At 40.7% G+C, this 27,982-nt stretch overlaps 1 protein-coding gene across 2 annotated transcripts in view; it reads left to right on the forward strand.

The window, feature by feature from the left end:
- Nucleotides 1–27,982, forward strand: part of MARCHF7 (membrane associated ring-CH-type finger 7) — a 48,905-nt gene that overhangs the window by 5,176 nt on the left and 15,747 nt on the right. Inside the window, exons 2-7 of one of the 2 annotated variants that reach the window (XM_038751058.1) lie at nt 8,572–8,651; nt 9,311–9,475; nt 17,575–17,733; nt 20,201–20,402; nt 25,899–26,051; nt 26,826–27,942. In XM_038751058.1, coding sequence (XP_038606986.1) covers nt 9,323–9,475; nt 17,575–17,733; nt 20,201–20,402; nt 25,899–26,051; nt 26,826–27,942 — 1,784 coding nt within the window. In that variant the 5' untranslated portion in view covers nt 8,572–8,651; nt 9,311–9,322. The remainder of the gene's footprint in view (nt 1–8,571; nt 8,652–9,310; nt 9,476–17,574; nt 17,734–20,200; nt 20,403–25,898; nt 26,052–26,825; nt 27,943–27,982) is intronic. The other variant, XM_038751059.1, reaches the window with a different exon arrangement.

Genomic DNA, 27,982 nt, shown 5'->3' on the forward strand with positions numbered 1-27,982 from the left:
GGGAAGTACAAGTCGGCAACATATAGAGACGGTCCCTACCCGACAACGGGCTTACAGTCTAGAAGGGGAAGATCCAGTTGTTGAAGATCCGGCAGCCCCTTTTAAAAAGCCAGCTGTGCTGTCTCCATCTAATAAAGCATCACGTATAAAGATTAGGTTTCTAGTAGCAGTCAACAGAAAAGAGCAGAAAGTGTCCTTTTTTTGATCTGCTATGTGACCCTGGGCAAGCCACTTCACTGGGCCTCAGTTCCCTCATCTGTAAAATGGGGATTCGTTCATTCAGTCGTATTTATTGAACACTTACTGTGTGCAGAGCACTGTACTAAGCGCTTGAGGGATTGAGACTGTGAGCCCCATGTGGGACAAGGACTGTGTCCAAACTGATGACCTTGTATCTACCCCAGTGCGTAGAACAGTGATTTGCACATAGGGAGCGCTTAACAGATACCATAAGTATTATTTTTCCTAAATACTAAATGATAGCGATTGCTAAATGCTGCTGTTTTGGGGGGCCAAAAATTAGTGCTCTAGAATAACTTTTTGACATCTGACATGATTTCTCCATCCCCCCCATCTTACCTCCTTCTCCCTTCCCCACAGCACCTGTATATATATGTATATATGTTTGTACATATTTATTACTCTATTTATTTATTTATTTATTTATTTATTTATTTATTTATTTTACTTGTACATATCTATCCTATTTATTTTATTTTGTTAGTATGTTTGGTTTTGTTCTCTGTCTCCCCCTCTTAGACTGTGAGCCCACTGTTGGGTAGAGACTGTCTCTATATGTTGCCAATTTGTACTTCCCAAGCGCTTAGTACAGTGCTCTGCACATAGTAAGCGCTCGATAAATGCGATTGATGATGATGCTGATTCGCATTGTATGCAGTGACCATACCTAATAGAGATGAAATGAAGTAGTAAAGCTTAAAAAGTTTCCCATTGTTTGTGCTTTTATGGGCTTTGTTTGGAGTCATTCTCTGACATTGCCCTTAGACCTCCATCCACCAGTCTGCCTAGAAGCAAAGAAGAGGGCAAGGGTTGAGTGTTCATAAACATTCTAAAATTAAACAGTTGAAATAAAAAACTAACTTTTTAAAAAACCCATCATGTTAAGATTGTGTCAGATTGACCAGTTAAATATGAACGTCAGTTTTTTTCTTATATCGGACGACTTAGGGAAAATTTAAGGTTTCTCAAATATCAAAGTACTTATTAAAACTATTCAATGCTCTTTTCACAGTTGTAGTGAACGCTATTTTAGCGACGGCTTTTTAGGTGGTTTTTGTTAACCAAAAGCCTTTTTAAAACGATGTGTAAATTATCACCTCTCTCTGGGATCGTTTTCAAAAACCCATCTCTAGGCAAGTCTCAAGAGTGTCAAGTTTGTATTTGGATCTTATGTATATACAGCCATTTCTCTGGAAATGGTGGCCCAGAAGAGCTCGAATAAATGAAGTCACAGATAATTTCTATCCTCATCATGGGACAGGGACTTCATCCAACCGATTTGCTTGTATCCACCCTGGCGCTTAGTACGGTTCCTGGCACATAGTAAGCGTTTACCAAATACTGCAATAATTATTATCAAAATTTTCTCTGCAGAAAATTAGCCCATTGATTGCTTGTCTAGTAACTTCTGGTGGTATGCAGGAGGCAGCAAAATGGCCAAAGAGAAGAGTAGCTGAAGGAAGAACAAAACAATGGGGTGCCTGGATACCCCTTAAATGTAACAATTAGATCCTGAGCAATTAGTAGCTGTATGTTAATATTCTGGGGTATTCAAACCAGCTTTCTCAGCACTCTGACGTGTCTGGACATTTAAAAAAAAATGTCTGGCTTCCCCCACCCCTTGCTTGTTAGGCATTCTTACATGCCTGTAAAGAGTCACCTGGTAGGTTGAACAGCTGGTTTCTGAATTGCTTCCTGGCATACACCTAATTTTATCAGATAACTTCGGAAGGTAGCAAATTTCAGTTTCCACTCTTTTTCCATCACAACTTCCCTTTCCCCCATTCTCCTTTTCCCTCTTTCCTCCCCTGAAAAAAGTTTTCATTGATCACATTTTAGACTGGAGTAGGCTTCTGATGACTTGGCCTCACCAATGTTTTTATTCAGTCAATAGTTTTGAGCGGTTACTGAGTATATAGCACTGTTCTGGTACAACAGAGTTGGTAGTCACCTTCCCTGCCCACAAGGGGTTTACAGTATAGAGAGAAAAACAGGTGTTTAAATAAATTATGGCTATACATGGATATATGGACTACATAAGTGCTCTGGGAATGAGGATGGGGATGAATATCGAAGAGTACTGATCCAAATGCACAGGGGACACAGAAGGGAGAGCGAGTAGGGGAATTGAGGATTTAGTTGTGAAATATCTCTTGGAGGAGATGTTAGATTAGGAGGGTTTTGAAAGTGGAGAGAGTGGTGGTCAGTTAGATATAAAGGGGGCAGGAATTACAGGCCAGAGGAAGAATGTGGTTAAAAGGGTCAGCAGTGAGATAGACAAGATGGAGGTACAGTTATTTTTGCCACTGAAGAAATTTAAATATCCTAGTGTTCTGTCTCCATATTTTTAATCACTAGTAGAATGGATATCAGCAGTTCTCTTCAAAGGGTTTAAAAATTTTGTAGTATCCCCTCTTCAGATTTTTCGAAGGTACCTCCTGCTCCCATTAGCCACTATCAGCTACTGTTCCCTATAGCAGTAGACACAACGATTTTCTGCAATTTTGCAGAATTTTGCAATTCTGCAAAACAAACATGGGTTTCTGTGAAAACTAAAGGAGAAACATTCAATCAGTGGTATTTGAGTATTTACTGTGTGCAGAACACTGTATTAAGCACTTTGGAGAGTAAACTGTAACAGTAGACACTTTTACTGCCCACAAGCCTACAGTCCAGAATCATAAATTTTAGGAAGCTTGGTTTATTTTCATGACTGAATAAAGTAGTTTTCACGTTAATACTTGTGAACTAATTTCCCTTCGAGACATAAAACTGTTCATTGGGCTGAAATGTGTGACTAAAATGTCCACATGAGGCTTCTTAAAGTAGGCCCACCCTGCCACTTAAGCATGAAATTTTCCATCCTGAGACTGATGAGTACAGGAACTCTTTTGACAGAATTGGAGGAATTTTGAGATGAGTGAATGAATAGGAAGGAAAACAAAGTATGGAAATTTTGCATTGGGAGAACTAATTTTCTGTCCAGGTGTAAGTACTGACTGAGCAAAGGCCCTTTCAGATAATTAAAATTTCACAAAAAGTACTGGTTTTTATCTCCTCCCCCACTCAACCCATACCAGAGTAACAGTGAGTTTCTCTTCCTGTGGTGAAGGTGCTAATAATTGTCGCATAGAAGTCCACCCTAAGCATCCACTTATTAGGTAATTTCCCTAAAAATAGTAACCACCTCTTTTTTCAATTTCTGAAATTGTGAGCTGAATTATTTCTTTGCTAAAAAAAAAAATGAGGAAGCTGAAAACATGAGGAGTTGTTCATTTAATCATGCAATTGGAATTTAGTCATGCAGTCATGTGTGAAAACATGTTTAATGATACATATCTAGATATATCCAAATATATCAAGATACATATATGCATCTCAGGCATGAAAGTGAACTTTGACCTACGCACCTATGACCTCAACGCACATTCAGGTGGTAGGCTCCCCAGAAATGTAACAGACTTCACTTGCCCTTTGAATTCCCATTTTATTTTGTGTCCATATATTTATTTATATACAGGGCATCAGTCAGTGCTCCCTTAGGAGATAACAGAGCAGAAGGGGAGGAGGTGGAAGCAATGCAAATTTTCTATGCTGACTAAGCTTTTTATGGATCTTAATGCTTTTTGAGAAATTCTCAAAGTGGACCTCGAATTATTTTTTCTCCTAGCCTACAACAGTGAGGTCTAATTTTAGGTCAGAAGCCCTCCAACCATGAATCCTCTTCTGGCGCTTCCTAATTGCGGTACCTTGAAACTAGTACAAGAGGTGTGATGAAGCATGCCTGTGTCCCCGTTTCCCATGCTGATTCCATTCCTGGCTAGAAAAGGCAAAGAGCTTATGTATACTTTATAATTCTGACTTGAGTTTGAATTTGAGAAACAGCATGGCCTAGTGGATAGAGCATGGTCCTGGGAGTCCGTTCGAATCCCAGCTCCCCCATTTATTTGATGTGTGACCTTGGGCAAGTCATTTCACTCCTCTGTGTCTATTAGCTTATCTGTAAAATGGGGATTAAGACTGTAAGCCCCATGTGGGACATGGGCTGTGTCCACTCTGATTCCCTTGTATCTATTCCAGTGCTTAATACAGCACCTGGCCCATAGTCAGTGCTTAAGAAATACCCTGAAAAAAAGAAGACTGGTCTGGAGTTGGGGTGAAAGTTGGGGGCCCTTTACCGCATTACCTTCCAGAGTTTTTGGCCATGCGTGAAGTGGGAGGGCTCCTCTATCTTCCCCCTTCTCTAGAGATGAGTCAGAAGCCCAGGGTTGGCTTTTTAATCTTCATTCTGGTGTGGCCTCAGAGATGGCTATGAGTGGATGAACACTGGTGGGTGAGTCGAAATACGTCCTTTTTCCATCTCAGAAAGTGAGTTGTTAAGACCATACCCTGCCTCTGCTCTTGGGTGGAACAGCTGAACTGAAGTGATTACTGATTCCTGTAGTTATTGGTTTTTTCTCTTTATAGAAGGGTGACATTGCAATATAACCTAGGTATTTGAAAGTTATTAATCTGCCCTCCGTGGCTGTAAAAGTATAGCTGACATTAAGATTGGATTATCTAGAAATCAAGTTGTGTATCTTATGCAATTCACATACTATCAGTGCTTTCAGTTTGGAATGATTTTATGAGTCAAATGCTTAGTACAGTGACTTCGCGGGGTAAGTGCTCAAATATCATGGAGTTGTGGGTAATTTGGGAGAACACTTGCTGTGTGTAGGCATGGATGGGCTTCAATGTTCTATTTTATAATAGTAATAATAATCGTGGTATTTGTTAAGTACTTACTATGTGCCAAGCACTCTACTTAAGTGCTGGGTACCTTCCACATGGGTCTCACAGTTTAAGTAGGAGAGAGAACAAATATTGAATCCCCATTTTGCAGATGAGGGAATTGGGGCACAAAGAAGTTAAGTGACTTGTCTTAGGTCCCACAGCAGGTACATGGTGGAGTCAGGATTTGAACCCAGGTCCCTTGACTCCCATGCCTGGACTCTTTCCTCTAGGCTACACTGCTGCTCTGTTTTATTTCCACAGGAAAACAGTTGCGGGGCTCCAGGGAAAAAAGGGCCCTTTTTTCACCTCAAGATCCAGAATAAATGGACGTAGTCCATCGGTTGGAGTTGGGCGGAGGCAACAGAAGTCTTTTTGCCATAAAACTGCTCCATCTCAGGTCAAGCCCCCGGAAACAGTGGTCATAGGAGTTGATTTAATCTTGCAGGGAGGAGCTTTGTTGCCTGCTAAGAGTTGTGAACTGCTGACCTGAATGTTCACCTGGCCAAATTTAGACATCCCTGCGCTGTGAAGAAGAGGAATTGAACTATGGCCGTCCCCTCCTGAACAATCACGTCAGGTTTCTGACTCTATTGCCGACTGTTTTCTCCTGTCCTGGTCCCTGTAGCCCTAACTCCTGTAGCACCTATTGTGAGTGTTGGAAAGAGAAGCGGTCGGTGCCTTTGTGCGTGAATGCCAGGCTTGATCAGCTCCTGGATTTCACCCGCTCCGCTGGCCAACCATCCCCACGCTGGCCTCCGAGCCATTCCGCTCACCAGTGCTACTGCTCAGGTGGCAGAAACCCAGGAGGGCTTTGCGGACTAGTGATCAGCAGTAGCCCTGGAGGTGTCAGATCAGCATACTCAATGGGAAACATCATGAACCCAGGCATAGGAACAATAGGTTTTTCCCATTCCCTCACAGAAATGGCACTGGAAGGGTTTCTGGTCCTTGGCTCCCATCTTGCCTCCCGCTTTTCTCTTTAGGCAGCCCTGGCCTTCCTTATTTTCACCCCCCTGTAGCTGAGCCCTGGACATGATCACGATCCTTAGAAGCTTTTCGTGCTATCCTGAGCTTTCAGTCTATTTTGCAACTCTAATTTAAACTGTGCCCTTAACGTGTGCTCTGAAAGAGCTCCAAAAGGATAATAATAGTGGTATTTGTTAATCACCTGCTATTACCAAGCATTCAGCGCTAGGGTAGATACAGTTAGATCAGACACAGTCCGTGTCCCCCGCAGGGAATTCACAGTCTAAGGGAGAGAGAGAACAGGAATGGAAACCCCATTTTCCAAGTGAGGAAACTGAGGCACAAAGAAGTGAGGTGACTTGCTCGGGGTCACGAAGCAGGCACGTGGTAGAGGGTGGGTACAGGTCTCCTGGCAACTAGTCCTGTGCACTTTCCACTAGTCCACATGGCATCTCTGCCACACTGCTTCAAAATGTGCCTCCCATCTCCTCCCTCAGAATCCCCACATTGAAACACTGTATACTCCATCAAAATAGAAATTCTTCATATTATCAATCAATCATATTTATTGAGCACTTACTGCGTGCAGAGCATTGTACTAAGCACTTTGAATCAATCAATCAATCGTATTTATTGACGCTTACTGTGTGCAGAGCACTGTACTAAGCACTTGGGAAGTACAAGTTGGCAACATATAGAGACAGTCCCTACCCAACAGTGGGCTCACAGTCTAAAAGTACAATATAGCAGATTTGGTAAACACATTCTCTGCCCACAACGTGCTTACAGTCCAGAGGGAGAGACAGTAATATAAATGTCAAAAGTATGTACATAAGTGCCGTGGGGCTGAGGGAGAGGTGAGTAAAGGGAGCACATCAGAGTGACGCAGAAGGGAGTGGGGGAAGAAATGAAGGCTTAGTCAGGGAAGGCCTCTTGGAGGAGACGTGCCTTCAATAAGGCTTTGAAGGTTGGGAGAGTAATTGTCGGATATGAAGAGGGAGGGCCTTCCGGGCCGTGGGCAGGATATGAGCAATAAGTCAGCAGCAAGGTAGATGAGATCATGGTATGGTGAGTCATTGGGCACTTAGAGGGGTGAATTGTGCAGACTGGGTTGTAGTAAGAGCAGTGAGGTGGGAGGGGACAAGATGATTAAGTGCTTTAAAGCCAATGGTGAGGGGTTTTTATTTGATGCAGAGGTGGATGGGCAACCACTGGAGAGTTTTGAGTGGGGAAACATGGACTGAAAGTTTTTATAGAAAAGTGTACATTTTAAATATTATCGTGATTGTACTTTACCTGGAGATATTCATGTAAAACTTTGACTCCATTGGTTTTACCCGTATTAGCCACTAATAAGTTGTCCAGTAAAGCAGAGTTTGTCACTTACCACATTTGGCTTTCCCACTTTTATCCCTGAGCCTTTACTCATACTTAATTCTGGCTTTTTCCCCTCTGGGTTACCTTTCCTGCCAGTCAACACCATCCCAAAGTAACTAATATCTACTTCTGACACATAGGTTAATACAAATGCATGTGCAGAGAATAAATTTCATGGGTTTATTTTTAGTTTTGAAAAAATAAATGAAATTCAAAGTTGCTCTATTCTAGTGTGACCTACAAAACACTGCTTTTTACCAGTCATTTTTCAAGCCCATATGGTCCATCTCTTGTTTCCAGTATTGAATAGTCCTGAACTCCACCATCTTCAACCCACTGTAGCTAAGTATCATATGCCCCTTGAGTACCCCGCTGACCTGAGCTCCTGCTCTGTGGTGCTCTTTAAATCTTGCCTGTTGTGTAGATTTTGATCTAGAGTTTGGTGTAGTTTTGATCATATTTCAGAAAGATTGTGAAGGAACGGGAGAGAGTGCTGACAAAAACTTCTTAAGAAAAAAGAATAGAAAGTTTATATATGGCTTTGACTTGAGGTCATTAGGGATGGTCACTACTGGCTTCTGATTTCACCCTTGACCTATATTCTTTAGTTATTCTCCATTAATACTTCCTAAGCAACCAAAATTTTGGTGTTAAAGTTTATAGTTCAAGAGGAATTTGGGGGAAAAAATTGAGTTTTTTTTTAAAGGAAGAACATTCAGGAGGAATTAGCTAGAGCTGCATCTCCTAAATTGAAATATGTAAACCAGACTTTCTAAATCTCTAAAAGTATAAATGACCGTAGAAGTCCTACACCATTATCTACTCAGTATTTCCATGATTTAGAGAATAGTCATTTTCATGTTTCTTAAATGTGTGTTAAAAAAAAGCTCAAAACTCCCAAACCAAAACTTTTCGCCATTATTCCATTGTGTAAATAGAATTTAATTGATCATTAATTTTGTAAACTAATTTCCCATGAATGTGCCATAGTATTTATATTCTTGCCAAAGCTTGTTTAAGTGGGTTTGTAATATTTTATTTGCTTATTGTCTGTTTCACTGAAATATAAAATGGACTTCTCATGAACATTAATTTAATTTGGGGAATTCAGGGAAGCATGGTTAAAAATGTCTTCTCTTTTCCATTTTTCTGAAAGAGAGTTGGTTCCTGAAATGTGTTATAAAGAAATTTCACCTTTTTTTTTTTTTCCAGGAGTTCAGAGATAGTCATTGTGTTGTGGTTCCATTAATCTACAGAGATTTAAGATAGCTGTGGATGACAAAACATTTGAGGTAGGCACTTAAATTGTTTTGTTAAAATATAGGCTATGGCTAAAATGTCCACCCACTTCTCCAGCTCCGTATTAAATTACTGAGTTGGCCTCTGTAGTTAGAAAAAGATTCTAATGGTGTGTAAATAAACATCCTTCTTCTTTTAAGTGCATTAAGCGGTCGCTTGCTTGCCCAAAGGTTTGGGTAACCAGAGGTTGAGAGGAAACCCCCAAGTATTTAGAACAGTGCTCTGCACACTTTAAGTGCTCAATAAATATTGTTGATTGATTGCTTGCTTGAGTACAAGGAGTTGTTGCCTAGAAAAATAGTCTCCGCCGTCCCCAAGAATAGTGTTAGGTTGAAGAACTGGGACCACACCGCTTAGGCAATATTTCCCAGGACATTTGCTGCACCATATACCCCTACTGCCCTAGCCTAATATTGACCTCCCAGACCTGGGAACACGGCTTGCTGTTGTCCTGACTCTTTACTCTGAGGACAGCTTAATAGTTTCACATACCATTTATCTACAGAGGTGCCATTTTTAGCCTTGGTTTCTATTGTTAGTGGACAGCAATTTAAGGCAGTCCAGAAATTGATGTTATACCTTTTCATTAATAGGTGGAGTGCCTAAGGTATTCTTTTCCAGAGGGAAATTAACTTAAATTTGTGTTTCTCAGACAGTGGAAAGGATGGAGTCGAAACCTTCAAGGATTCCTCGAAGGATATCCGTTCAGCCCCCCGGCTCTTCTCTAAGTGCCAGAATGGCTGGAAGCCGAGGAGGGGATTTAAGTGAGGCGTATAACCCAAGAGAATCCTCATTCAGATTGGATTCTGAGCATCAGGTAATATCTTACGTTGACATCTCGTCGCAAGAGTGTTTTCTCATCACTGCTGTAATAGAAAATATTCATTCGATCGTATTTATTGAGTGCTTTTCAGTTGTTTTGTAGAGAAGCGGCGTGGCCTAGTGGAAAGAGCACAGGCCTGGGCGTCTGAGAGCATCAATCAATCAGTTGTATTAATTGAGCGCTTACTGTGTGTAGAACATTGAACTCAGTGCTTGGGAGAGTACAGTGTAGCGGAGTTGGTAGACCGGATCCCTGCCCACAACGAGTTTACAGTCTTGCTATGTGACCTTGGGCAAGTCACGTAACTTCTCCGTGCCTCTGTTATCTCATCTGTAAAATGGGAATTAAATCCTCCTCCCTCCAATTTAGACTGTGAGCCCCATATAGGACAGGGACTGTATCCAACCTTGTAAATGTGAATCTATCTACCCCAGCACGTAGAACAATGCATAACATAGTAAGTGCTTAACAAATACCTTAAAAAATTAATAGATTGAAAGACTCTACTAAGCACCATAGACTATAAAATCGTTACGGGCTGTGGCTGTTACATTGTTGCTTGTACACTCCCAAGTGCTTAGTGCAGTGCCCTGCACATAGTAAACACTCAATAAATACGATTGATTGATTGAATGAATCCCCAAAACTTAAATGTAGCAGGCAGTTAACTGAATTCCTATGAAAAGTTCACCCGTGAACCAGTAGGGACCCAAACTATAAGCTTCACAGAACCTGATATGTATATATGTTTGTGCATATTTTTTTTTACTCTGTGTATTTATTTATTTAATTTATTTGTACATATCTATTCTATTTATTTTATTTTGTTAGTATGTTTGGTTTTGTTCTCTGTCTCCCCCTTTTAGACTGTGAGCCCACTGTTGGGTAGGGACTGTCTCTATATGTTGCCAATTTGTGCTTCCCAAGCGCTTAGTACAGTGCTCTGCACATAGTAAGCGCTCAATAAATACGATTGATGATGATGATGATGAAGCACCCAAACAACATGGACTAATGGAAAGAACGTGGGTCTGGGAGCTGAGAGACCTGGGTTCTAACCCTGGCTCCATGATTCACCTGTTGTGGGAACTTCTCTCCTCCTTCCCCTCCCCACCGCACTTGTATATATTTGTACAGATTTATTACTCTATTTATTTTACTTGTACATATTTACTCTTCTATTTTGTTAATGATGTGCCTATAGCTTTAATTCTATTTGTCCTGATGATTTTGACACCTGTCTACGTGTTCTGTTTTGTTGTCTCCCCCTTCTAGACTGTGAGCTCGTTGTTGGGTAGGGACCATCTCCATATATTGCTTGTACTTCCCAAGCGCTTAGTACAGTGCTCTGCACGCAGTAAGCGCTCAAATTCGATTGAATGAATGAACGAACTTTGAGTAAGCCACTCTATGCCTGTTTCTGTTCTGTAAAATAGAAATTAAATACCTGTTCTTTGTCCTCTTTGGGTTGTGAGCCCCATGATGTGAAACAGGAACTGTGTTAGATCTGCACATATATTGTGATCATCCCAGTGCTAAATGCAGGGCTTGGCACTGTAAGTACTTAAACATGTATCACAATTATTATTATAGTGGAGCAGGATGAACTAGTGGAAAGAACATAGGTCTCAGAGTCAGTTTCATGCAGTGTGATCTTGGGAAAGTCATTACACTTGTCTGGCCTCAGTTTCCTCATTCTTGAAATGGGGATTCAGTGCCTGTTCTCCCTGTGACTGTGAGGCCCATAAGGGACAGGAGCTATGTCCAACCTGATTAACTTGCATTTCCCCCGGTGCTGTAAGATTATCATTGGTATTATTATTAGTAGTAGAAATATTATTAATCATTGAAATGACAGCAAGCCCAACCCTTTCCTGCAAACTCAACCTGTCTCATTCACACCCAGATAGCCTTTCTCCCCAGCCTGCCTTTTGTCATGCTCAGTAGTCTCAGGAACCTGGACATCCTCTATCTTTTTTGGGGTCAATACTGGATAACTTTCCTGAGTGGTGGGTCTTGTTGGACACAGCACTTGGCATTTGCCCCTTGTGACCTCAACCAGTTTGGCTGGACCCGAGATTTGCACCTGGGTAGGCCTGAGGGGAAAGGCTCAGCCTTTCTGCAGTATCTTCCAGAGATGACCTAGTTATCAACTTTCTGTTTACTCCCAGCTTTTATGGTTTCTGGACTCCTCCTCGGACTTTGGTTTGGCTTCCTTTGAGCTATTTCCAGGTGGTGACAGGGCTTTTTTGGATCCTGATCTGGCCAGGTCGCAACCCATGAACGGTCATTTTTTTTTCCATTTTCCTTTTTAGGCAGAGGGCAAGGTGCTTCCTCCAAAAACTTGCTCACCCACATGCCCACCCTCTGTTGAAGCAGCCTGCATAAATATGTAGGTTTTAAAAATAAAAATAGCAAAATTAAAATGGAGCATTGAAGTCTGAATATATTGGAACACTTCATTGTTAATGCAAATTCAACTAAAATGTTTTAAACACAGATTGCTTTTGATTTCAGTTAACTGGGTAGAAAAGACTTTTTGATCATTTTTTAAAAACTGATGCTGGTTTTCTATTAACTTTGGGGTTTGTGTGTGTGGCTTTTTTTCTCCATTTTTTTTTCTACTAGAGGGGTTTTTCCTCATCATTAGTAAACAATGCATAACCTGCTTTACTGGATATCAGTCCACTTACCTGACTGGTTTATTTCAGCTGCTGAAATTTATTTGAGTCCACACTGGCTGTGTGGAGTCATCACTTCAGCATGTTCCTTTTATTTAAGGATGTGCTTCATTAGTACAAAACTGATATGCTACTTCAATAAGGAATTACTTTCTATATGGTAAATATAGGATAGCATGCTTTTAGGATGTCCTCTTTAAGGAAGTATGGTAGATTATATTTCTGAGGATAATTTAGTCAGCTTTTCTTGCCCATATTTTTCTTCAGTAGACATCAAAAATGCTACCATTTCATTCTTCGCATGTGATCTTTTTCTTAGAAATTTTGCTTTTTCTTGCTCAATTAACTTTCCATGAAACTTGACTGTAATGAATCTGTTACATTTTGCCAAACCTAATACATAAAATCTCTTAATGAGGTTATTAGATGGCACAAACTATGACTTGCACCCAATAATCTTTTAAATAGTGCAAAATGTATTTTGTTTGAAAGTGACCTGGTCTCTAGTCTTTTAAAAAGAGCCTTCTTTAATATGAGTTCAGCGGTGCTCTTTTGAACCATTTAAGTACCTGCTTTCTAGAAACACTAGCAAACTCTGTTTGCCCGTATTCTCCGGCCTGACATTGGAGACATCCTTAGAATTATGACTTCATTTGTTAAAAATATTTCTTTCAGACTATTACTAAAGTACATTATGGCTTTTGTTTAAATTTGAATGGAAGAAAATCCTAAGATATAGGCTATTATGCAGACAATTTTTGTCCCTTTATGATAGCAGCATCATGTCTAAAAATAGAAGGATGTAATGAGTTTGAGTTTGCCGTATTTTAACTCTGTTTAACTTGGACAGATTGTGCATACTCAACTCACTGTTATGCAAGCACATTTCTTCTTTCCTCTGTGGAAAAGATGAATTCTTTATACCTAGGAAACAGGGAGAAGAGAGTCTTAAGATGTGGGAGTAGTTTTTTGGATATTTGACACCTTTTCACAAGAAATAGAACGCACAATTATGTACACCAAATTGAATATTTTTCAATAGGGGAAAGCTGGCCTCATGTACTAGGGTCATTAAATAGGCAAGATGATGTGATAATGAGAACAGGAGAATTCAAAGGCAGAAAACAAGGAGGGACAGGATGACAACATTGTCAGATGAGTAATATTTGATCAGTGCATTGACGAAGAGAGGAATTGACACTAGTTTCATAGTTGCATTAACTCAAATGCCTCCTCAACCATGGTAATGTACCACATTCATATTCAGTAGGCAGTTGTCAAAGGTGAAGTTAAGTAAAGTTTAATTGCTATCTAATAGAAACTTTACAAGTCTGACAGACTTGCAGGATATGAAACACCTCAAGCTGCCAACGTGCTCGGCTCACTCAAAGCTAGCCAGACTTTTTTCTTGTCTTCCTTCCATCAGTGATGATCAGTGATGGGGTCTTTTTCTGAGACCATCGGAGACTTGGGTTTAGATTTGGAGGAGTGGATTACAGTGGTAGTGGTTGGCCGAACGCCACTCACACTCTTTTATTCCTGCTACGCTGTTCCCAATGGGAGGAAGCCAGGCAGGGGTGAAGCTCACTGTAAGTGCATTCAAAGGTGTTGTCCCCATGAATCCATTTATGAAGTGACCATGTCTTGGTGTCGATGCTGTGTCACAGTGCAGTCACCCAGCAGGCAACTGCCTTGGTAACTACTGTGGCCCTCTTTGCCCATGTTAGCCAGCTACTTCCAGGATGTCCAGTGGGCCTTTTGACCTCCCAGAATGTCCTAATCAATCAATCAATCAATCGTATTTATTGAGCGCTTACTATGTGCAGAGCACTGTACTAAGCGCTTCGGAAGTACAAATTGGCAACATATAGAGACAGTCCCTACCCAGCAGTGGGCTCACAGTCTAAAAGGGGGAGACAGAGAACAAAACCAAACATACTAACAAAGTAAAATAAACAGAATAGATATGTACGAGTAAAATAAATAGAGTAATAAAATAAATAGAGTAATACGTAGCTCCTTAGCCAGAAACCTTCATTATTGATGACCTAACGACAGGGATTCCACTATTTGCAGAGCCGAGGCTAAAACCCAAGTCACTTAATGCCTAGATCTGTGTTCCGTCAAGTGGACCAAAGCCCAATAGCGCAGCTTTGGTTGAGGTGACATACTGCTGACGAGTTATTTTAGCATCCTAATTGTTCCTTGATCTTTATTCTGAGGGTCTTTGTAGGGTCTCTTCCTCCCTTCAAGGCCCTGCTGAGAGCTCACCTCCTCCAGGAGGCCTTCCCAGACTGAGCCCCTTCTTTCCTCTCCCCCTCGTCCCCCTCTCCATCCCCCTGTCTTACCTCCTTCCCTTCCCCACAGCACCTGTATATATGTATATATGGTTGTACATATTTATTACTCTATTTATTTATTTATTTATTTATTTATTTTACTTGTACATTTCTATCCTACTTATTTTATTTTGTTGGTGTGTTTGGTTCTGTTCTCTGTCTCTCCCTTTTAGACTGTGAGCCCACTGTTGGGTAGGGACTGTCTCTATGTGATGCCAATTTGTACTTCCCAAGCGCTTAGTACAGTGCTCTGCACATAGTAAGCGCTCAATAAATGCGATTGATTGATTGATTGATTACACAACTCCAGAGCAAAGTTGATGGTTGACACTGTAAGTAATGGGAGGGATCCTCATCCCTAATTCAGAGACTTCTCTAGTGGTTAAACCATGGAGCTGGGAGTCAGAGGGCCTGGGTTCTAATCCCAGCTTTGCTACCTGTCTGGTGTGTTACCTTGGCCAAGTCACTCTACTTCTCTGTGCGTCAGGTACCTCATCTGTAAAATTGGGATTAAGCCTGTGAGCCCCATGGGGGACATGGACAGTGTCCCACCTGTTTAGCTTATATCTACGCGGAGCTTGGTACAGTTCCTGGCACATAGTAAGCGCTTAACAAATACTATAAAAAAAACCTTATCTGGAAAGGTGACAGAGTGTCTGTTATTGGTGCAGCTGCCTAAAATCATACTTATGGACTGAACTGTTCAAGCATTTACCTTTTTTAAAAAAACTTTTTGAACTTTAAGTTTTGGATGGATTTCTGGAGGCACAAATTATCAGATTGTTTTAACGTTTGATCAAAGTATATTACCAGGACAGGTAATATACCTCAAGGTCCCGTTGTTACCTAAGACACTTTGTAGCCAGCCTGATTAATGAGAGAAGAAGCAGCCTCAGACCAGAGGATGTTTCTATGACCTTCGGTACTGCTTCTGCAATGACCATTTGGCTTCTTTGAGTGCTATTGTAACAGATGCTTGGGAATGGGGGGAAAATTTTAGGTTTTGGGAGGGGCTTGGTGAAAGGGGAATTGTCTCCAAAAGTAAGGAACTAGTTCAGACCATGAGGGATGAATTCTGTCTGCTGTCTACAGACCTCCTTGCTCTTTCATACTGTTAAGAAGGACTGGGGAAAGAGGATTCCCTTCCCCACTACTCCTGTTGGTGCATGGAATTACTGAATTTTTTATTGTGGAGAAGTCCTAGAAACAGCAGGGTGATATCAAATCCAGCAATTTAACAGGTTATTGTAGGACATCTCATTGTAGTTAACGTTATCATTCTCTGAGTAATTAGTTATAATTTTTTTCTTTCACAATTGTGTGGCCTTAAGAGCTAGTGCAAGTCACGTAGACTTAAATTTATTTTAGGCACTGAACTTTTAGGTCAGTGCTCATTTACTATGATTATACAGTGTGTTCGAATATAATGGTATTTATTAAGAGTTTACTATGTGCTGGGGGATATACACAATAAAAAATTCAGGCATTCTCCCTGTTCCACAGTCTAAGTGACTCACAATCTAAGTGGTAGAAAGACGATGAGCAAAAAATAGGAATAAGGTATTATACAATGAGAACAGCATGACCTAATGGATAGAGCATGGGCTTGGGAGTCAGAAGGGCATGGGTTCTAATCCCAGTTCTGCCACTTGTCTGATGTGTGACCTTGGGCAATTCAATTCACTTCTCTGTGCCTCAGTTCCCTCATCTGTGAGCCCCATGTGGGACATGGATCATGTCCATTCTGATTATCTTGTGCCAGAACAGTGCCTGGCACATAGAGCTGAAGAAGAGAGAAAACAGGTAAAAACCCAGAGTCAGAAATTAAGAACATTAAATAGACAAACAGTCCTAGAAGGGAACAGTCCTCACCACTGTTCCAGTCAGTGGTCCTTGGTAAGAATAGCCAAATATTTGTTTCAGTGTTTTGCTGTTTAAGTAATAGTTGCATTTAACTTGTGCAAAAATAAGTTAGCCTTCAGACTTATTTAGAAAACAAGTTTTTTTTAACTCAATACAACCAATAGAAGTTCATATTAGAAATTTCATCAGCAGTCTAAAAGATTCCAACTTTAGTAACTCATTCAATACATCAGTAGTATTTATTGAGCACCTACTAGGCAAAGCACTGTACTAAGTGCTTGGGTGAGTATACTAGAATTGCTAGTACCTACAGTACAGTAGAGTTAGTAACCCTCAAGTTTACAATCTACTGGGGAGGCAGATGCTAAAATAGTTTATGAATAGGAGGTAGAAGGAAAGGGGGAATGTGTATGTGAGTACATATACTTGAGTAAATATCCTTGAGTATATGTGAGTAATATATGTTGCCAATTTGTACTTCCCAAGTGCTTAGTACAGTGCTCTGCACACAGTAAGCGCTCAATCAATATGATTGAATGAATGAATATACTTAAGTAAAAGGAATGTAAGAAAAGTACAAGTGCTGTGAGAGGTGGTGAGTATATACCAATGCTTAAATGGTACTGAAAGGCTGAAGTAATAGTAGTTGTAGGCTATAACCTGGGAAAGGAGACCCTCTATCATAGGGTCTTTAACTATCATCATATCCCAAACTTAAAATTCACTTAGGCAGTATAGTAAGTGCATAGCAAATACCATTTAAAAACAGACAAAAAAAATCCTTGTGAGATTAGGAGGTGTATAGGTATATATGTGAACTTGTATGGTATGTTGAAGCAAAATAGGTTTTTTGTTATGTTAATAATATGTGCCATGCTCTGTATTAGAAGACAATCAAGTCGGACTTAGTTCTTATCCCTCAGGGCTCACACTTTAAGTTGAAGGGAGAACATGTTGTGAATCCATTTTATAGATGAGGAAACTAAGGCACAGGGAAGCTAAGTGATTTGTCCAAGATCGCACAGTGGGCGAGTGGCAGAGTCGGAATGAGAACCCAGGTCTCCTGGGCCAGTGTCTTTTACACTAGGCCACGCTGCATATCATTGATATATGATATGTTTTAGGTTGGCAATTACAGAATATAAACTTTAATGTTTGAACTTCATTTTTAGTGGAAAGTAATGTGAACCTTTTTTTAAATTTTCTCCAGGAGTCCAATTATTTGCAAACATCTGGTAGAGACTGGGGACTTGGTGAAAGAGAAGGCCGTGAACCCCCCTGGAAACTTAACAGTTCCTCTCCTACTCGTTATTCGGGAACTTTTGAACCACCATGGTCTGGAAGTTTTTTAGGAAACAGAAGCAGATTGGTATGCCCTTTCTTGTGATTTTTTTGGTTCAGCACTGTGGGTGATGGGAGACTAAGCTCCCCAGACATCTGCTGCAAAAGCAATTCTGCAGGACACAGATAATTTCACAAGTTTGATTTACATTGGGAATAATTTCTTAACACAGAAAGTAGTGAATTCAACTAAAAAAGATGCCTTTTTTGATTTTTATCCTTATTGCAGGGAGAACTTAGATAAGGTAGACGTATACTATGGAGGGAGAGATCATAATGTGTTTATGTTCAAGATTCTAAAGAAGGGAAGGAGAGGAATTGGCAAGATAAAATGAATATTAAGAAAGTACAGCTGGTTTGAGAGTTATCAATAACTCACTGTTGACTTGCAGAGAACATAACGAAGTGTATCCCACAGGCATCCATTTTGGGGATACGGTCTCCAGTATCTGTATCTATAAGTTTTAACAAATGTGCAGATGATATTAAATTAGGTGGGGTTGATACTTTGGAAGATGGGAATAGAGTTAAAAATGACTCGGGATCATGTTTCCAATTTGTCTACAAAAACTGAATGGAATTTAGAAGGGACATAAACAAGATAGTGTATTGTTAAGGGATGAAAAATAAATTCACCCAACCCAACACATGCCAAAGAATCAGTAGCATTGAGACCCCCTAACTGCAAAGCATAGTAGTAAGTGATATGCGAAATTACAAAAGGAAGTAAAATATTTCTACATTTGAAGCACTTTTTACCATTGAAGAGCTTGCAGTTTAAAGCTGGAGACAAGATTAAGGTGAATGAGGGTACATAAATAAATAAATAACTATATAAATAAAGTCATAATTCTATTTCTTTCAGGAACCTCAGTTAGATGAGATTACCTGGGCAAGCTCTGCACAAGCTTTTTATATCAAAGTCTACTGTTCCCAACTCTCATTTGCTGATCTTAACTTAAGCCAGTGCCATTGAAGTGATTCAGTTCTGGAAATTCATTTTGGGAACTTACTGGGTCAAGCTAATGGTCCATATAGCCCACAATGAGCTCTTACCATCTTTCTGCCTAACTTCAGACGTAACCCTAATGCAGCTTCTGCAGCAGTACTGCAACCACCTCTAGACCACTCACCTCTTCCCTGTCCTTACTGTCTCCTCAGTGGGCTCACCCATGCTTGTCCAAAGTATCAAGTGGTAAAAAGAAGCCCAAAGAATCATCTCTTGTTCATGTAGTTGATGCCGCCGGCAGCCTTTGCTCATTTCCCCCAGTTCACCTGTACTTGCTCTCCCTCAACTTTCTTGGTTTTCTTCCATCTCCAAGTTCTTTATGCTCACTTACACCTACATACCACAGGGGCTGGAAGAGGTGTAGAATCAAGTGAAGATACTTTCAGAATTAAGAAGCCCTAGACACATGTAAAGGAGGAACTACCAAAAAAAGGGGTTGATAATGCCTGGGGAGGAAGAGTAAAAGAAGGAGTGACTTTTCCTTAGGTGAGAAGTGGTAGGGTCTAGCACTATAAGGAAAGACTGATATATTTGGCTTTAGGGGAACCAGCTTTCTGTCGAGTTGGAGAAAGGAGCAAATCTATAAACTTGGGTTTGATGTATGTCTCTGTTAATTCAGTTTCAAAGTCATCAGTCTTTAAGATTGAAGAAAGAGTGGAGTTTTTGATATAGTTAATATGGATTGTGGGCTAGGGTGTCTGTAGGCCTAAGAAAAAATAATGTTGCTTGCAATGGTTAATAGTGGCATGTCATCAATAGATCATATTTATTGAGTGCTTACTGTGTGTAGAGCCCTGTGCTAAGTGCTTGGGAAAGTACAACACAACGATATAATAGACATTCCTTTCCCCCAGTGAGTTTACAGTCTAGGGAGGGAGAAAGTCCAGTCATCTCTCAGGAAAAGAAACTAAATTTTGAAGTGGTTCTCAGGGTGACAAAATGAGTCAGTAATCAAGCCTTCCTGGGGATGCGAATTCAAGAAATGCTCAAGTGAGGCTATGGAATAGACTAATTCTCCTTGAGTATTTATTTATGTGAATGCCATTCCGTGTCAGGCCTGTGGTCCATCCAGCCTAGAGCTGTGGATCTGCCCGTAGCAACAAAGGATCCTTGAAGAAACTGTGTGCTGGTAGCTCTTCTTGGTATCTGTCCTTATTATTAATTAGGCTTGTATCATTGTAGCATCCCTTTTTCTTCCCTAGTAACCCATTATGGACTTTTTGTCCATGAATCTGTGTAAATCCTCCAGAGCCTGCTAACATTCCTTCCTAGGTTCCTTCCTAATGCTTTCTATGCAAGCATAGCAGAGGCAGTCCAAAAAGAAAAAAGGGAACAGGTGGCTGTAGGAATCAGTGGTGAGGTTTGAGAGAACATTATATCTTGAGTTAAATCTTTGAGTTTTACCTAAAGAAACAGGATAATCTTTATACATAGGAAGCCTGAGATGATTTTCATTGTTACCAATCTCTTTTTTTCTTATTTCCAGGCTTCATCCTCCTCCTCATCCTCATCAACTACTCCATTTCAATCCACCTGGTATAGTGAATCTGAGAGAACTCAGGGAGCATACCCAAGGCTGCAAAACCAACAAAGGAATCATGATTCAAAGAGACCTAAGCTTTCCTACACCGGCTGTACGTCCACTTCCACTGTGAGAAGCAATGGGAGTGGTGTTAATGCAGTAACAGGTAAGGTTAAATGACTAGGGACATCTAAATGTTGTGTGCAAAATGGAGGGAAATTAGGTAGATTTCTCACAAAAGCAGCTAATGAAATGTTAAAAAGTTACTGAGCATTGTTTAGGATAGGAGATCGAATCTCAGAAAATGAATACCATACCCAAAGTCAAGTTCTGTAAGTACCTGAGCTAGGGTTAGGACTCAGAGCTTCAGATTTCTGGGACTGTTTGGAGTCTATATGTCTCAGCCTTAAGTGATTTTTAATTCCTAAACAGATCCCTCTAGACTGTAAGCTCCTTGTGGGCAGGGAGCATGTTTTACCAACTGTTGTTATTTTGTATGCTCCTAAGTGTTTATTGCAGGGCGCTGCACACAGTAAGTGCTCAATAAATATAATTGATTTGATTAATTGATCCATGATAAATTGTCCCCCAGGAGTGGTGACTTACAGTCTGTTTACAGATTGTGGTAAACTTGTGGGAAAAGGACAGTGTAGGAAAAGATGAGAGAATTACAGCTTTCCATGGCTTCCTTCCTCCTTGTTGAAAGTTACCTCCTGGGGATTTTTCCATACAGAACTATCACCCAGCAAGGAAAATCCCTGAAAAGGAATTATTGTTTTCTGAGATCTAATGCATTCATTTTTTTCCCCTTCTAAAATTTAGTTATTTGAAAACCACTCTCGTATAAATCTTTTTCCTATCTTTTCAGCCCTGTTAATCATTTTGAGGTAGTTTTGGATCTATGCTTGTATTTAAAGAAGGTGTTTTGTGTTTCATATTTGGAAGTACTTTGTGTAATTAACCGACGAGGTTGCAGCATTTAGGCTATGATGTGCTGTGTTTAATGATAATAATCGTGGTAGTTGTTAAGCGCTTTCTGTGTGCACCAAGCACTGTACTAAGCACTGAGGTGGATACAAGAAAAGCAAGTTGGACATCTGTCTATCCACACACTGGATAGATGAGGGCAAGGATCATGTATACTAATCCTGTTATACCCTCCAGGAGATAGTGCACAGTAGGTCTGTGCTACATGCTATTGATTGATTACTGAGGGATTTATCCTATAGTTACATAAGTCTGCAGCTAAGTGGTAATGGCCAGAGTTCTAGAATTACAGTTGCCTAGAGCCAAAAGTACAAAGTGTTCTGATTGTGATAAGGTAACTGGAGTATTTCTTCAAGATAAGAGGTACAGCATTCCCTTCACAACGTAAATTATTCACAATGTATGAAAAAGAGTGAATTGGTGCCAGGGACTGCCAAGGGTTGAACTACTACCATACCCCATTTTGACAACCAAAAATTTATCTCATTTTTTAGGTTATTTTTTGTGGAATCCTGGGCAGTTCACTTCACAGTTGACCTGCTTGTAACACTTTCTACTCAGCCACTGTTTCTGAAAAAAGTTGAGCAGTTACCATGGGCACTCTTAAACTTAGCAATCCCGAGAAAGGCTGAAACTCGGGATTCAGGGAGAGGAAATCAAGAGTATAAAAGTAGAATTCAATGGTTTCGAATTATATATAAATTTCGGGCACCATAGGTAAAGGAATGATTTACCTATTCCTGTGCAAGCAAAATAATACCTTGTGAAGAAATGAATGTGTTCTAACAGCTGTGTTCCACTCTCCCAAGCTCTTAGTACAGTACTCTGCACACATTAAGCACTCAATAAGCAGCATTGATGATAGTAAATGTGGTGACTTCAAAGGTGTGTGTTCCAAGTAGACACACATCAAATCTAAAAATGGTCACAGGAGAGTGGCACGTTCTTACAGGTGTAGGTGTTGTAGAGGAGGTGATGGAGGATAAAGGGAGAAATTAAAAACACCACCTCCCGAAGTCTAGAGACTAGAAGGACTAGAAGGTGATTGGGGAAGTTTAGTTTGGGGAGGAAAAATGTCTTCAGAAGCTAAGGAAAGTGATGGTAAATCCATTTAAGATTGGTAACCTTTCCTCAACAATTAATGGTGCTCCTGCTGTCTAGCATCTAGTGCATATATTTGTGTTCCTTGGTGGGCATGGTGGCATGCTTCTGAGGGGAAAGGGCCAGTTCTCTGCTCCCTTGAGTCCTCTCTGTACACCCTTCCAGCACAGCTGCTAGCTGCTTTAAAGTGTCACAGGGGAGTCTAAGTGTATTTGCTGTGAATCACTTTCAGTACACCAGTGGCATAATCTCTAGCTTTCCCTCAAATAGTCCCACATGCCCTAACCACAAATCCTGCCGGGCAGCTGTGTGCTGGGGCAGTAGAGGAACATATCATCTTTTCTGTTGGCATAAATGTGCAGTCATACCCCATGGCTGATTCTTTCCAGTGTGCTCCACCATTCTCCTGCTTTGGGGACAAAGGGAATGGGAGATCCAGTTGAATAATGTAACAGTGCTTTTCTGGCATGTTGTTAGAGATGCTACTCTCACTACAGCAAGCAAGAGCAATACTATTTCCTTGATGAGAATTGGTTTGAGCTAAATATAGAGATCGGACTTGTTCTGATAATAGAACATCATGCTGTCTTAAAAATATAGGAATACATTTGAGAGTAATACCCAATTAGATTAGTCTTTGAGAAGGGGAGGTGTTAGGCTCTTGGTTCAGTCGCTGTAGAATTGGGCCTGAAATTGGGAGGTATCGAGTCCACCGTATACTGCTACATCCAAGGTTAACGGGAAACTGAAGGGTCAGACTTAGTGATTAATAAATACCATAACTCATAAGGGGCAGGGTCATCAGGTATCCCCATTTTACAGATGAAGCTGAGGTACAGAGAGGCTAAGTCATTTGCCCAGTGTCACACAGCAGACCATTGACAGTGCTGAGTTAGAAACTGGGTTTTTTGACCTGGTCCCATGCTCTTCTACCCCACCATTCAGAGGTGGGTAGTGATTTAGACGATGAAAAAATGGCACAGGTAAATTCAAAGTCATATTGTTAAATTCATAATATTTTCATGATTGATTTTTGGTAGTGTTTGTGGTTAACTTAAAAGGAGAAAAATAAATATTCCTGAGTTGAAAATTCATTTTCCTGAGTTGGTGAATTAAATGATTTCTAAATGTTGAAAAATATGTTTTCAAACTTGGTGGTCTGTTAGAGTTTTAGTTAGGCATGACTACAGAGAGTGAACTTAGAAGTTTGGGATAGAACAAAATTATAGTGTGAAAACCAAGTAAAGGATCATTACTGTTGACAAAGGTAATAATAGATGCTTAGTGAGCACTGACTAGATGCAGTGTACTGTGTGCTTGGGAAGGTACAGCAGTATGAAGTGGTATTTTGCCTTTCCTGTAAAGTTTACATTCTAACGTGGGGGAGACAAACATAAATATATTTTAAAATAATCAGCATAAATAATGGGATGTACTATTGAATAAACATGGGAATAATGCTAGATGTGGCTGGTGAAGTGATACGACTTAGGGATAGAGTAAATAATCAGAGAAGACCTGTTGGAGAGGTAGAATTTTAGGAGAGCTTTAAACATGGGGAGAGTCGTGATCCTTCAGATTTTATGGTTGGTGTGTTCTCAGCTGGGAGAACAATGTTAGCAAGGAGGAGATGGAAGTAGATAGAAGGTTAGTGGTATGCTCTTTTACTTTTTTTTCCTCTTCTAACCCACTGAACTGAGATGCATCGGTATGCCTTTTACACGGTGTCCATTATGGTGCTTTTGCATCCAGAATATTATTCTTGACATTAGGATGAGAGAGAAGCAGTAGGGCCTAGTGGAAACAGCTCAAGCCTGAAGATGGGAGACGAGTGTCCTAATTCCGGCTCCACCGCTTGCCTGCTGTGTGACCCTGGGCAAGTTAGTTAACTTCTCTCTGCCTCATCTGCGAATCGGAGATAAAATATTTTTTCTCCCTCCTTAGACTGTGAGATCACCGTGGGATAGCAACTATGACTAATCCGATTGTACTGAATCTACCCCAGTGCTTGGCACGTATTAAACACTTAGGAAATATCACAATTATTATTTTGTTGTTGTTAGTAGGAGTAGTAGTATGGGAAAGGCTTTGGTACCATTTTTTCTGATTTGAGATCAAATGAGAATAACTTAATAAGGCTATTTTTCCCTTATGACTGTTATCTTGAGTTGCCTAGTTCAGGAAAATGTGTCCCTAATGAGAATGGCATTGGGAATTAGGAATATTAAAAGGTTTTTTTTTAAATAGTCCATTCTCAATTATGTGGATGTACATGTCCCAAGCTGCAGATTTTTTTACCCTCTGTGGAAGTGAGAAGGGAAAATAGCATTCCTGAGCCAAGAGGTTTGGGGTCTCCACTGCTCCTCAGCTCTCCTCAGAGATCAGAATATCATCAGGCTCCTCACTGATTTATAGAAAGCACTATCGTAGGTTCTGGGGTGACGTGCCACAGAAAAGTAAGATGCAACCTCTTGCCATGAGTCATTTACAAGCTAAAATTCCTCCCTCTATCACCATAATCATTTGGTTACACCCACTCCTTTTGTTATCGTAAGAATGGTAGCCCTGCCAGTCTTACTGGGTAAACTTGTTTTCTGGACAGCTGCAATCGGGACTGATTACATTTATGTTGTGGGGTGGTTTTTTTTTTTGGTGGTGGTTGTTTTTTTTGTATTAGGACATTACAAACTTACTGTAATAGGATATATCACATTGTGCTATCAATCCCCGTCATAGGAATACAAAAAACAAGCTAACCCTGGTTGATCTTAGTTCATATCTTACACATCCAAAAATCCTTTTTAGTTTTAACTGTCTAAACCTTCCAAAGACTATACCTACAGGTGACTTGAAATGTTTGCCAACCAAATCCTCTTAACGTCTTAATTCTCTTTGATGGCGTCTTCCACGGTGAGGGATTGGCGGGAGAGGAGCGGAAACAAATGGATCTGGGGTGGTGCTTTTCAACCATTGGTATTATTATTGGTATACCTGCGTCCATAATCCACACATCCCATAGGAAAACACTGGACTAAATTAAGAATGAGAGCACCGGTTCTGATACCATTGGGTCACATGGGTAATTGTCCCCACAGGGTCAGTTCCACAAAAGCGAAGCCATTATCCGGGTGGACAAAGTATGGTTGGTGAATCAAATCCAGCCCATATGGTGATTTATTTTTTCCCCCCCTCGCCCTCAGCCTGCAGTCCAACCTTGGGCTGGCTCTGAGCCCTGGTGGGTTCAGTTCCACTCCATTCTAGCAGTAACTTAGTACACGCCACAATACTGAGACTCTGCCTGTGGCCGGCTTGGAACCAGGAACAAGTGAATGGAAGTGGCAGTGCCTTTGAAATCTTAATTCCCTCCTACCCGGCTTTTCCCTCTAGGCCAGCCCACAGCCATTTTCAGAACGTCTAAATAGTCTGCAGGCCAAAATAATGGCCTCCCTCTGTTCCAAAGCTTTGCCGTCATGGTTGATTTTTAACGTTTTGGAAAATTGAATTGATCTTTGGAATGTTTATTAGCCATTTTAATAAGCTTTCTATGAATAAAATGTTTCATTCTGATTTTAAGATTCTTCTTGGAGGCATAGTCAAGTTCCCAGATCTTCATCCGTGATACTTGGTTCGCTGGGAACTGAACTAGTAAGAGAGAGAAGAAATCAGGAAAGACGAGCGGATCTAGTGGATTATAGTCACCGGAATGGTGATTTCACTTCTTCATCATGTATGTTTACATTACTATATTGCACTACCGATGTCAAACTATATTTTTCTTTTATACCTATATATAGTTAACCTTTATAATAACACTGAAGGGACAAATCTTATGGGACTTCATACTTCGTTATTATGAATATCCTTTACATAAGTATGTAGTTGAATTGTACGTTGTTTGAATGAGCAGAAATCAGTTTCTAGGGCTTTATTGTAAATTAAAACAATGTAAAGAGGTCTTACTCTGCTCAAATCAGTGTGGACCAATAACTGAGGGGCACATAATTCTGTCACTGATTGTGATTTTGGGAAAACCAGTAAACCTGTAATTGTGGACACACAGACCCTCTGCATTGTGGATTGATAGTGGTTTTCCCAGATCTCAATATCAAGTCCTCTAATGGACTGGCTTGAACCCGAAATAAACCCCCTAAAAAGTAAATCCATCACTGCTTTGAGTGCATTTTGTTACCATTATCCTACATCCCTTCTTTTAGTATCTCTGAGGCCTGCTGGCATGGCAGGTGAAATGCTGCTGTGATTATCCTTGTGGGCTATTAGAACTACAAATTACAACTGTCCCCAGGAATATCAGTGCTGATATTCCTTATAGTACATTTCCTTCTCCCCCTGGAGAAACCATTACTTGCTTTTTGCAGAGCCCAAGTGAATTCTGAGAACAGAAGCCAATTATGACATAAATACATTAAGACAATGCAAAGGCCAATAGATACTTGATCTAAACATTTATGTACCTTATTTTTTTTGTCTGTCTTAATAACAGATCTTCAAGACAGAGTTACTTCTTCCTATTCACAGGGAGCAAGACCTAAAGAGAGTTCACTGAACACTCTGAGATTGAATGCGTCATCTGTGAACCGCCAACTGCCTTCTGAACATCAGCCCTCAATTTACTTGAGGGACCCAAACAGAAGCTCTTCAAGGTCTAACTTTGCTCCCAGGGAAATGGATTCTCCCCAGAGGAGTGCACAACCAGGGTTTACTCACGTATCAAGCAGAAATGAAGCCCCTCCTTCCACAAGCAGTTCTGAAAGGGCTGGTTCATCTCAAAGATCACTAAGTGAACCATCCACTGATACCGAAGGGAGGCGGACCACCCGACAACTCTTATCTCGCCTAGCTTCTAGTATGTCATCGACATTTTTCTCCCGAAGATCTAGTCAGGACTCCTTTAATTCCAGGTCATTAGAATCGGAAAGTTCATATGTTGCTCCAAGAGTTCATACGTCTGCACAGTCTAGCAGCAATGCAGCTCCTCCTCCTGAAGTTCCAGACAGTAGAACATCTGAGGCGTCTCAGGGATTTAGGTTTCTTAGACGGAGATGGGGTTTGCCATCCATGGTACAGAATCATAGCTCTGATGCAGATTGTGAAAGCTTCAGGCAAGAGTCTGAGAGTAGAAACACAGGCTCTTGGTTATCCTCTTCTATTAGGAATAGATGTACACCTTTGTTCTCCAGGAGGAGAAGAGAAGGAAGAGATGAATCTTCACGAACATCTACCTCTGATATCCCGTCAAGATCTCAGCACCTTTTTAGGCGAAGGGAGTCAAGTGAAGAAGTTTCCCTTGAAGCACAAAGTAGTTCCCCCGGGGCTGCTACCAACAGACCGCAAACACCCGCAGTGTCTAGCACTGCCGCCTCTGCCGTGTCGACACCAGATTTAACTCACAGTGGAAGAAATCCAGGAATACCTGGGATTCTTCCTGGCTCCCTATTCCGATTTGCAGTCCCCCCTGCCCTGGGAAGCAATCTCTCTGACAATGTCATGATTACTGTAGATATTATTCCCTCAGGTTGGAATCCATCCGACGGACAGAGTGACAAGTCTAAACCTGCTCCTTCACGAGATCCTGAAAGGCTGCAGAAAATAAAGGAGAGGTAAGGTCATATAAAAATCACACACTGGAAATTGGAACGG

This window comes from Tachyglossus aculeatus, chromosome 9 (assembly GCF_015852505.1).
Source record: "Tachyglossus aculeatus isolate mTacAcu1 chromosome 9, mTacAcu1.pri, whole genome shotgun sequence".
Classification (NCBI taxonomy): domain Eukaryota; kingdom Metazoa; phylum Chordata; class Mammalia; order Monotremata; family Tachyglossidae; genus Tachyglossus; species Tachyglossus aculeatus.